Source organism: Heptranchias perlo, chromosome 23 (genome assembly GCF_035084215.1).
Source record: "Heptranchias perlo isolate sHepPer1 chromosome 23, sHepPer1.hap1, whole genome shotgun sequence".
In the NCBI taxonomy this organism is placed as follows: domain Eukaryota; kingdom Metazoa; phylum Chordata; class Chondrichthyes; order Hexanchiformes; family Hexanchidae; genus Heptranchias; species Heptranchias perlo.
Window position 1 is genome coordinate 4,402,795 of NC_090347.1, and position 12,387 is coordinate 4,415,181.

The 12,387-nt window shown below is 44.8% G+C and overlaps 1 protein-coding gene across 1 annotated transcript in view; it reads right to left on the bottom strand.

Annotated features, from left to right (window-relative positions):
- Positions 1-2,920: 2,920 nt before the first annotated feature.
- crlf3 (cytokine receptor-like factor 3) overlaps positions 2,921-12,387 on the bottom strand; it is a 48,141-nt gene continuing 38,674 nt past the window's right edge. Inside the window, exons 6-9 of the mRNA XM_068003850.1 lie at positions 11,249-11,471; positions 9,997-10,129; positions 8,034-8,146; positions 2,921-6,058 (exon numbers count right to left, since the gene is read on the bottom strand). Of these exons, the coding sequence (XP_067859951.1) occupies positions 5,805-6,058; positions 8,034-8,146; positions 9,997-10,129; positions 11,249-11,471 (723 nt within the window). The 3' untranslated portion in view covers positions 2,921-5,804. The remainder of the gene's footprint in view (positions 6,059-8,033; positions 8,147-9,996; positions 10,130-11,248; positions 11,472-12,387) is intronic.

Below are 12,387 nucleotides of genomic sequence, written 5' to 3' on the forward strand. Positions count from 1 at the left end.
GGAAACAGAAAGGTAGTAATTGGTGTAGTGTCAAAGGTTACATTTATTAAATGTACTTCCATTACATTGAAGTCTCAATGGGCAGCAGGTGCAATAGTGTAGCACGAGGAAAAGGCACAAGACTGATAGCAATGGTTTGACTGCAGAGTTGCTGCATTTGAGCAGTGAGACATTGTTCAGATGCTCGCTGCAGTATTGGGCAGCAGCTGTGGTCATTTAAAGTGCGCGCATGAGCATTGTTGAAAGTGCAGAGCGCACAAAGCCGCATGTGTATAAACTGCCACCAAAGTAGGACAGGTTCATGGTGAGTACCACATCTCAGTTGAGTTGAACGAGGCACCAGGTGCCTTGCAAGGACAATTTAAGGGAGTGTAGCCCAGTTTACTGGAGCTGCATTGGTTGGAGGTCTGCTAATGTGGGTACCCTACCCTTGGGTGGTGGGCGAATGAGGGAATGATGAAATTTATTTTAAAAATTACACTATTTCAATCTTGTCTTCATCCCAAGACTTTATTCTGCATGTGATTCTTGACTTCACTGTTGACAGCTGGCCACAGACGTCATCACAGGTGAACATAAAACCCCTTTCACCAGATGCCCGTGTATATTTTCAGGTCGTTACTGGAAGTGGTGACTTGATTGATTTTGGTGTTTCTTTGTTGTCTGGGGGGGTCGGGGACAGCTAAAAATGAGAGCCACTAAAGGCCAAAAGTTGTGGCTCTGCTGTCACACTGACTGTGAGATCAGCTTACACATCAGGAGTCGAACGTGGAATCTTCCTGGTTGCATTTAGCGAATTGGTCTACTAATTTAATGGGCTTGATTTTTCGACCATATTTCTGAAGTATTCTAAGCCTGAAGCGCTACCTTACCCTAATCATTTACTGGGAGAAAAGGAAATTGTGAATGGGATGTTGCAAGAGGCATAATGTAGAATAAAAAGCTATGGTGTGATTGTCTAATGTGTTTGGGTTACATTTACATTTATCTACCACCACCTGTATTGATTGCTTGGTTGGACCCTCGTTACAAATTTGGCAGAGTCCTGTTTGTTTTTGGGATGTGAGTGACATTGCTAAAGCAGCATTTATTGTGACACTTGCCATCCTCCACTCCATGGCACAATTCCTGTTTCCAAGATTTTTGGAAAATTATGGTTCAATCCTTTAATTTTCCCCCTCCTTCAGTATTCTGCAGTTCATTTTGAGTCCATTAGCTTTTGTTAGTTTATCTCTAGTAGAAGCTCCTTCCATATCCTCCGACAGTACCACTTCCCGTACCTGTGTAAAACTGACAAAATACTAAGTATTTCGACCATTCTCTTGCTGTTATCTATGTCCTGAATTATAAACAATTTTAAAGGCTAGAATACATGAAAGCTCAGACATTTTTCTCACAGCTCCTCCCACTAGTACCTTTTTTAAAGCCCAATTTAGCATATGTATTTTGAGCATCTGTCCTGTTCTCTATCCAACAAGGCAAATTGTTCCAAAACACACCACTTAAGTTTTTAACTTCATAGATTTAAATTCTACGCCTCTGGTCCTTTCCTACTTTGAAGTATATTCTGTAACATCATAAAGACTGAGAGGTATATAAATATTAAATGGTACAAATAAGGTAAGCTAACAACTTGCATTTCTATAGCGCTTTTAACGTAGTAAAACACCCCAAGGTGCTTCACATGGACTCAGCCACATGTGGATCTACTAGTACAGGTGACCAAAGGCTTGGTCAGAAGTAGGTTTTAAGGAGTGTTTTAAAGGAGAGGGGCTTAAGGAAGGAATTACTGTATCATCACCTGTCTTTGCTCCTGCCTCAGCTTATCTGCTGCTGAAACCCTCATTCATACCTTTGTTACCTCTAGACTTGACTATTCCAATATTCTCCTGGCTGGCTGCCCACCTTGTTCCCTCTAAACTTGAGCTCATTCAAAATTCTGCTGTCTATCTCCTAACTTGCACCAAGTCCTGTTCACCCATCACCCCTGTGCTTGCTGACCTACACTGGCTCCTGGTCTGGCAATGCCTTGATTTTAAAATTCACTTTTTTTCACATCCCTCCATGGCCTCGCCCCTCCCTATCTCTAACCTCCTCCCAGCCCTGCAACTACTCCCCCCAAACTCTCCCTTCCACCGTGCCTGCCCCATTGGTAGCTGTGTCCAGGCTCCACATTCTGGAATTCCCTCAAATTTCTCTGCCTTCATACCTACCGAATTGCATACCAGCAACAGAGTTGAACTCTGCATTGAGTGAAGGTCTTTGTTGAGGTGTGTTTGCCATAGGATGTCTGATTCATGATCAATGTGTAGGTTGCAACTGTTTGACAGAAATTTCTTTAGCATCAGCTCTTCATTTGCCAATTCTTCACCCTGTGGTGTGATGCTCATGTGCTACAATTAACATTTTAATTACTACACATTGAAGTTCCACAGTTAGGTCTTGAGAATAAGATGCAAACTCTGTCTTCATTACTGAAACATGTGACAATTTTGACCTGCCCTTTTTATTTTAAAGGTAAGTTTACATGTGAAACAGGTAAATCCTCATCTTGGGTAGCTAGTGCCTCAGGCTCAGCTTCAGGGGCACAAGCACTCCTGTTCAAGTGGCCATTTTCATGTCTGTCTTGAACAAGTGTTGCTGGATTATGGGACTGGGAGAGGTGGTGTGTATATCGCAGACAATCTAAAGCTTGTCCATAGTAGACAGCTATCTGTACACTTTACCCGTAGTGGGTACTCAAGTGCAGAGGAGTGATACCCAGACTCATTTTCCATCCCTTTGAATACTGAAGTTAACTGTTTGAGGAAGTAGTATACTTCTACATTTATTAACCAAGTGAGCAAGAGACTCAAAACTACAATGAGTAATTATTTTCAGATATGCTAATCTAGTTTCAAATCAGTAATAGATGCTTAGATCAATTTTTTTTCACTTTATTAGAAATACTTGCAGTACATTTTCAAGATTAAAGCCAAGCATGTTTCATGGCCAGGAAGTTGAAGATAACTTAGTAATGCAACACAGGTAAAAAGTAGCACACTACTGAGACCCTGATCAATCTGGAGCTTTGTTCCATTTGAGTAAAAAAAAAACTCACCTACAGTTATAACGAAGACCTTCACTGATGTGATACCTGGCCATTACAGGCTGGTAGTGCATTGCTGATATAAAACATACCCAAGCCTTTTCAATGAATAAAAAGTCAATTTTCCCCAAGCATGCAAAAAAAAATAGTATATGATGGATGCATTACAAGCCAACATTCATTAGTGGAATCTTAACTGCTCTTCGGCTCAGAGAGAAAACACCAGACTCCTACAATCATACAGTTCTACAGCCCAGAAAAGTAGCAGCCTTGTGCTACTTTACGTTAACGGTTGTTATAGCTGAGCTTAGTGGCAGGTATTCACACATGCATTTTCCAGCCAAAGGTACTGGCTGCTAATTAGGACTGGAAAATGTGCCCAAATTATTGTTCTCCTCAGCCTAGAGGGAATGGAAACTAATTAAGACACAGGCAGTGCATTTACCTACCGAGGCAGTTATGTACCAAGTGTGCTTTTTAAAACCCTCATTTTGCTTCAAGTACAATTTAATAGTGGACTGGGATTCCAGCCTCCCTTAAATCTCCCCACCAAATTTTTGGAAGACTGATATCACACTTCAATATGATAATATTGATATGTATATAGGCACTTTTAAACACCGATTGTCCTATAGAAAAGCATGCTTCTAGCTACAAATAAAGGCACGTCTCGATCAGTCATTTAGCCTCTGATCTCAAGAGAAACGTAAAAATAAAATATGATAATTCTGATCAACTTTTTCCATTACCAATACCCATATATTGGAAACTATGTAAATGTCACATGGTAATTACATCCTCCAACCAGTGGAGGTACTGTAGTAACACTAATGGCAGGAGGATATAATTACACTGTTACTATGTCTACACAGGCAGTGTCCATTATAATATGGACACAGCAATATTAAAATAAGGATAGAATGTATGATTTTAAAATGGGAACTAAATTACATTTATGCCCTGGTCCAATTATCCCCCACAGTCAGAGCCCGTTCCATCTGAAGACTTAGTCCATTTCCCATGACGTTACAAACAGGGAGTGAAGACCATATAGAAAAAAAAAGTGCAAGCACAATTTCACAGTACAGTAAACATAGAGGAGAGCCATGCACTAAAAGCAGATCATTCCATTTTTGCATTAGAATCAGTGGCAGTACTGAAAGACTGGTTCGATGTAAAGTTCCCTCCAGTCTTTCCAAAGTTTCACTGTATCAATTCCGAGCTCGTAGATTTCCACTCAGTGGGAGCTGGATTGACACTCTGAATATCATCTACAATGAGGAAAGCTCTGGAACTGGATTGTTCCATCAAAGTAATACAAGTCCATGATCTTGTATGTGTAAAAATAACTCCTTTTGAGGTGGTGTTCAAGGCTGCAATGTTTACTGGGGTCTAAACAACCAAGCAGTATGCTGCCTCTTGCCCAACTACTGTTCACATCCTGTCAGGAGTGTCCAGTCTTTGTGGGTGTGTCGTTGCCATGGAGACTCTGGTCACTTACGAAGCTTAAATCTACGTCCCACTAACCTGTAGATTTATTAAGATGCTGACACCAACAGATCTTGCTGTTCTAATCGAGGATTTATCCACTACTAAGACAAGAGCACCAAGAACAAACCTCCAGGCTCCCAAAATTCAAACAGGACAAACCAAAAAACCAGGGAAGGGGCAGGGAAGATATAAAAGTTATACCAACCAGCTTTACTCTGTGTGTGACATTGGTACAGATTAATATAAAACCATTCATATTTGCATTGAGTTCACAAACAGTATAATGCTCTGCTTGGCTTTGGACTGGATACAGAAAATCTTTCTTTGACACTGTTATGATAATGACCACTTTCACCTTGTTAAGCCATGTTCTAGCAAGCAGTGACCTGCATTGAATCTGAAAGGCTGTGTTTGCACCCTGGCATTTCTTTCATTCCAAAAACATACCACGGCTCCAATTTATTCAAATTGAAACATGTAGGTGAAGGGCCGTAATGCCGGCTAGGAAGGAGGAGAAAACTAGCACATCAAAAGGGGACACGCAGTATTAACCCGACTTTGCGCCTCTCAAACTGGCCAGTGATCTTCCTTTTAAAACCCAACTCTTCACGCCTGTGTAACACCTTGTAGACTCACGCAAACTAAAACGCAATGACAGGAAGTTTGGCGAAATTCATCTCGGCAATTCACTGAACACAAGCCGCTTGACTTCAGGGTGTACGGTCTTCCAGCAGGGCGACGGGGAAAGTGCGGGGGAGTGGGACTAACTGAATTGCTCTTACAAAGAGCCGGCATTGGCTTAATGGGTCGAATGGCCTCCTTCCTTGCTGTAACCATTCTACGCACAGACGGATTTCGGTATCGCCGCAGTGAATTTGTGAAAGGATTACCAGAATTCTCCCTATTTAATAAACAAGGAATTCGGGCACTTGGCTGAATACATAAAAAAATAAGGCCTCTTACACTTTTTCATTAAGGCTATTGCTTAAATAATTACTTAAAAAGGACAATAAAATTGCTACTTTTCCTTCTCCACCCCCCCCCCCCCCCCAACCCTAATACATTCAGCAGCTCAGAGCCAATCATGGGACATTACAACTAGAATACGAGGGCCGTCCTTCACTCAAGGCTCTGGCTCTTGCACAGGGAGTGCAGGTTACGAACAGCCAGACCTCAAGCACTAACAGATCCCGTTAGAAGTGAGGAGTTACCCCTCACTGGAGTCTTAAAATACCAGCACTTTCCAACCCGGGTACGCAAAGGAGCAGCCAAAATACAAGGCTTGGCAGGGCTGGTCGAGCAGCCAGTCAAACACCACTTCTCTGTTTCCGGAGCTCAGTATCACTCGAAGCTTGAAACTCGCAGCATCATTGAAACTTGAACCCAAGCTGACTACTTCCATGTCGAAGGTCACCGAAGACCCAGTAGAAATGCAAGGTAGCTGATTGGTCATCTCTTTGCCATTCACAAATACCGCTCCTAAAAATTAAATTTAAAAAAGAGTTAACTCCGACTGTAATTACACCTAACGTGCAAACTGTATAATGTTTTATGGCAGGTGAAAGAGAGACTCGGTGTTCAACTGGAAAAGAGACAACAGACGGTATTCAGCCATGGGAGTTGGAGCAAGCGGCCAACCGACCGATTTCTGCCTTTCCCCATCCCCCTCCCACCCCCAATAGCTCAGGGATAAAGTCACCCAGTCTCAGCAAAACAAGAAAGGAAAAACAAAGAACCAGAGGCGACATGAGGGGGGGAAAAAAAACTTTCGCTGTGAGTTGTGATGATCTGGAATGTGCTGCCTGAAAAGGGCGGTGGAAGTAGATTCAATGGTAACTTTCAGAAGGGAATTGGATAAATATTTGAAGGGGAAAAAAAATTACAGGGCTATGGGGAAAGAGCAGGGGGAGTGGGACTAATTGGATAGCTCTTTCAAAGAGCCAACACGGGCACGATGGGCAGAAAGGCCTCTTCCTGCGCTGTATGATTCCATGGTATAGCACCTCATCATGTCTCAGGAACACCTCAAAGTGATTCACACACAATAAATTACTCTGAAGTGTACAGATTGTTGTTATGGGGGTAGCTGTTTTGTGGACAGGTTGTGTTTTCTTTACTAACTGTAAACAATTTTACAACACCAAGTTATAGTCCAGCAATTTTATTTTAAATTCACAAGCTTTCGGAGGCTTTCGACATCGTTCACCTGAGGAAGGAGGAAGCCTCCGAAAGCTTGTGAATTTAAAATAAAATTGCTGGACTATAACTTGGTGTTGTAAAATTGTTTACAATTGTCAACCCCAGTCCATCACCAGCATCTCCACATCATGACTACCTTCTTTACTAACAGCAATGAGATAAATAACCATTTTAGTGATGCTGGTTGAGGGGGAAGAACATTAGCCGGTACACCAGGAGAACTCCCCTGCTCTTCTTTGAATCGTGTTACAGGATCTTCAGTGGTCGTTTGGGCCTGGGTTCAACATCTCGCCCGATGGGCAACATCTCCACAACAACAACTTGCATTTCTATAGCGCCTTTAACATAGTAACAGTCCCAAGGTGCTTCACAGGAGAGATTATCTGACAAAATTTGACACCAAGCTATGTAAGGAGATATTAGGGCAGGTGACCAAAAGTTTGGTCAAAGAGGTAGGTTTTAAGGAGCGTCTTAAAAAGAAGAGAGAGGTTTAGGGAGGGGGTTCCAGAGCTTAGGGCCTAGAGAGCTGAAGGCACGGCCGCCAATGGCGGGGCGAAGGAAATCGGGGAAATGCAAGAGGTCAGAATTGGAGGAACGCAGAGATCTCGGAGGGTCGTGGGGCTGCAGGAGGTTACAGAGATAGGGAGGGGATGAGGCCACGGAGGGATCTGAAAACGATCGGGGAATGTAGCACTTTTTCAGTATTGCGCTGAAGTGTCAGCCGAGGCAAGCTCAAACTCCTGGTACGGGGCTGGACTTCTCAAGCCAGAAGTGACCACGCGGGGCCAGGGTCCGTAGTCTGTGCCGAGTTAGCCGTATTCAGCCTTCGTACCCCAGGTTGGGGGGGGGTGGGGAAATCAGCCAGGATCCGGCTCCTGAATGTTATGTAGGGACACCTGCTGGGTGATATATATGGTTTATATACGTGGGTGTTGTTAACTGAACACTAGATGGCCCCCTAATGGGAGTAAGCACATTGCAGCAATTACACTCCAATATCTTCTCTTGTATTGCTTTTGTTCTGAGAGGGTCTGGAAATAATAAAAGCAATTGGTTATCACCACCACTTTATGGGTGTCTATTCCGACATAACAGGATCAAGATCAGCAAGTGTCCTCTTGTGGGATAGCATGCAGACAGTCACCATTAAGGTTCAAACAAGAGCAATAGAAAATTGGAGAGACACTGAAAGAATGATCATTTATAGAAAGTTTGCTCCGACCCACACAAGGCAAACTCTGTTCAGTTTCATTACCGTTCGAGCTGATGCAGACGGCCTTGTCTCGCTGCAGGGAGTCACACCCGTTCTGTGGCTCAACACACACACCAATACTGTCTCGCTTATCCGGCAGACCTGCAGCCTCCATTCTGGGAACATAACAAAATCCCAAAAGGTAAAAGCATAGCCTGTAAAGACTTTCCTGAAAAGCAAAGTTAGTGCAGAGGGAATAAAAGATCTCGCATTTATACAGCGCCTTTCACAACCTCAGGGCGTCCCAAAGCACATTACAGCCAATGAAGTACTTCTGAAGTGTAGTCACTGTTGTAATGTAGGGAACACGGCAACTAATTTGCACACAGCAAGATCCCACAAGCAGCAATGACCAGGAGCTGTATAAATGCTAGTCTTTCTTCTTACATAAGAACATAAGAAATAGGAGCAGGAGTAGGCCATTCGGCCCCTCAAGCCTGCTCCGCCATTCAATCAGATCATGGCTGATCTTCGACCTCAACTCCACTTTCCCGCCCGATCCCCATATCCCTTGATTCCCCTAGAGTCCAAAAATCTATCGATCTCAGCCTTGAATATATTCAATGACTGAGCATCCACAGCCCTCTGGGGTAGAGAATTCCAAAGATTCACAACCCACTGAGTGAAGAAATTTCTCCTCATCTCAGTCTTAAATGGCCCACCCCTTATCCTGAGACTATGTCCCCTAGTTCTAGACTCGCCAGCCAGGGGAAGCAGCCTCTCAGCATCTACCCTGTCAAGCCTTCTCAGAATCTTATATGTTTCAATGAGATCACCTCTCATTCTTCTAAACTCCACAGAGAGTAAAGGCCCATTCTACACAATGTCTCCTCATAGGACAACCCTCTCAACCCAGGAATCAATCTAGTGAACCTTCATTGCACCGCCTCTAAAGCAAGTATATCCTTCCTTAGATAAGGAGACCAAAACTGTACACAGTGCTCCAGGTGTGGTCTCACCAAAGCCTTGTACAATTGTAGCAAGACTTCCTTATTCTTGTACTCCACTTGTAACAAAGGTCAACATACCATTTGCCTTCCTAATTGCTTGCTGTACCTGCATGCTAACTTTTTGTGTTTCGTGTACAAGGACACCCAAATCTCTCTGAACACCAACATTTAATAGTTTCTCACCATTTAAAAAATATTCTGTTTTTCTATTCTTCCTACTAATTTTGATCTTGGGGTTTGGAAATTCCCAAACTGCTCAAGCTTCACTTGTGTTTGTTTAGGTCTTTGCAGCAGCCCAATTGAATTTCTGCCCCGTACCTCTCTGTCAACCACTCGACGGGGCACGGGGCTCGACATCCGTAGGGAGACGGGGCACGGGGCTCGACATCCGTAGGGAGACGGGGCACGGGGCTCGACATCCGTAGGGAGACGGGGCACGGGGCTCGACATCCGTAGGGAGACGGGGCACGGGGCTCGACATCCGTAGGGAGACGGGGCACGGGGCTCGACATCCGTAGGGAGACGGGGCATGGATCATTTTTTAAACCATCGGTTAAAATGAGAGATCAGGAAGAGAAGTCCTCTTGGATTACATGTGTTGTTTTTAAACAGAGGCAGCTCACCCTGGTACCTCAGTGAAGGCAATCGGAGCCAGACTGTTCTTCCCTGCCACAGAACTACATCCTGCCATAGAAATACACAGGGCCAGAAGAGACGATTACAGTCGATCTGGCTGTCTCGGAGTGTAAATTTCCGTAAACTAATCTCTCTTATTCCCCTGAATCTCTTTCTCAGCCGAGTATCTATCCAGCTCCCTCTTGAATTGGCTGTCGGCCTCCACATTCGCCCCCTTCTATACGAAGCATTCAATCCAGACTCTCAGTTCACCTTCCCTCTAAGTTGGGAGCCTGCAGCCCCATTGTTTAAGTCGACACTGGAGCAGGTTATACTTGCAGGAAACGTACCAAATGGGTTTCAAGTAAGACCAATGATAACGGCAGCTATAAAGTACTTACCGAAATGTTAGGGTCTGTCCACTGGTGTAAGTGGGCTCTTTGGAGTACAATACGCCACAGGTGGGAGAGTCGTTCCTGAGCGCCATGTCTCTGCGACTGCTGAGGCTAAACCCTTCGCAGCCTGTGATCCACTCTGTGAACAAGATTCAACATTCATGAGCGTGCAGTCCTGTGCATTTAAGTTTGAGCCAGCTCCCTTAGCTAAGGATTCACCCTTAGTTATCCAGAGAATAGACTCAGCCTCTTTAGTGCAGTATTTATTTCTAAAAGGGATTCACAGAACGTTCATGATAAAGGGTGCAATAAATCCGACCGACACCCTAATGGCGGTGGCAAGATTCTTTACTGAGGTGATCAAACCAAGCAAAAATTAAGACAATTACAATGCTCAAGCGATAGTTACAAGAACGATATTCGCCCGTTCCATTGTTGAGTAGAGTCGTAACCTGACTGGTATTCTCTTCTCCTCTGCTACTGAAATCTTACAATCACCTGTACTTATACTGGTAGTCTTGTAATCGGTACCAGCCCCCGACCCTTGCAACTGGAGCCTCGAAATGTGACGCTGATTTTCCAACATAACAAGGTCAGGGAAAATAAGGTTGGTTGGTTATTGTCAGCTTGATGAGATTAGACTGGAGGGAGACGAGACCGATCAGCCATGAGTGGCTTATCTCAACAGGCTAAATTCTTTGAGAGACCGGACATCGTCCGGAGCTACAGTGATTAAGTTAAAGCTGCTCGACCATGAGCAGCTTATCTCAACAATGGCATTCTTACTATATTCTTTTAAAGACATTACCTAGGACGACAGCATTTTAGTTTTAACTGTTTCACTGCCAGGCAGCGTAATTAAAATTATACGTACACCCTACCTTCATGGGAGGAGGAGAAGGGGGAGAGCAGGAGAAGGAGGGAGGAGGGAGAAGGGGGGAGAGGAGGAGGAGGGGGAGGAGAAGGAGAAGGGATGAAAAATCAGACAATGTTCCTGCTGGAAAGTGTGCGGGCACCAGATTAGGACTGGATGAGGCTCGGCTGTACGGCCCAGCATGGTTGAAATAGGCTCAGATGTGAAAAATGGTCAATTGAGTGAGGTACTGCAGGGCTGCCGATTCCTGTGAAATTGTGTTCCAGCAATAGCCAGCTGTCCGGGGAGAGGTGGGGGCCTGCACTAGGACTTCATGACTGTGACCCATCGATTGTGAAACAACACTGAAATCCCGAGCATGTCGCCGTTAATGGACTAACTGACCATGCGCGGTCAGAGTGGTGTATGCGCTCTGTGGAATACTCCAGGGGCTCCACTCCATGCGTCCTTCTCCCCGCGCGCACACACGGAACGTGTAGCCAATATTCGGGTCAATGTGCAAAACGACAAATTCTGTGTCAGGTCCAACGTAGGCATCGTGAAAGTGGCTGGCGGTGTTTTTACAGAACTGCAGCCGATACTCCTGTGCCACAAAGTCATCGTCGTCCTGAACACCAAAAACACAAAAACATCCATTACGCTTCAGCCTGCAAAAGTTTACAAAGTTGAGTACCCTCCAGTGGGTCATGGCACTGAGCCACACTGACCAGGAAGGGCCCCTCCTGTGTTCAATACTCAGTTGGTCCCAAGCTGTAGTCCCGTTCTCCCATCACCCTTCTGTGCTCGCTGACCTACATTGGCTCCCGGTCCAGCAACGCCTCGATTTTAAAATTCTCATCCTCGAGTTCAAATCCCTCCATGGCCTCGCCCCTCCCTGTCCCTGTAACCTCCTCCAGTCCTACAACTCCGAGATCTCTGCGCTCCTCCAATTCTGGCCTCTTGCTCATCCCCAATTTCGTTCACTCCACCATTGGCGGCCGTGTCTTCAGCTGCCTAGGCCCTAAACTCTGGAATTCCCTCCCTAAACCCCTCCACCTCTCTACCTCTCTCTCTCTCTCTCTCCTCCTTTAAGATGCTCCTTAAAACCTACCTCTTTGACCAAGCTTTTGGTCACCTGTCCTAATATCTCCTTATGCGGCTCAGAGTCAAATTTTGTTTGATAACCGCTCCTGTGAAGCGCCTTGGGACGTTTTACTACATTAATGGCGCTATATAAATGCAAGTTATTGTTGTTGAGTGAGCTGATATGAGCCAGGGATACAGTAAGGGTGGGAGTGGAGGGAGAGGAATGAGGTGGGTAGGGAGTGGGAAACAACAACCAGGATTCCTTCTCCCAATCATTATCCAGTGACCACTGGTAGAAATGCATGTGTGGGCATTGGGCATGGACGGGATTAGGCACAGCTGTACAACGCAGATAATGATAAACATCCAAGCGACACTAGCCAGAAGTGGTGTATAAATTCTGCCAGGTTAACCAATCGTTCTCCACCAATTTGCTCACCCGGACGCATGGACTCTCG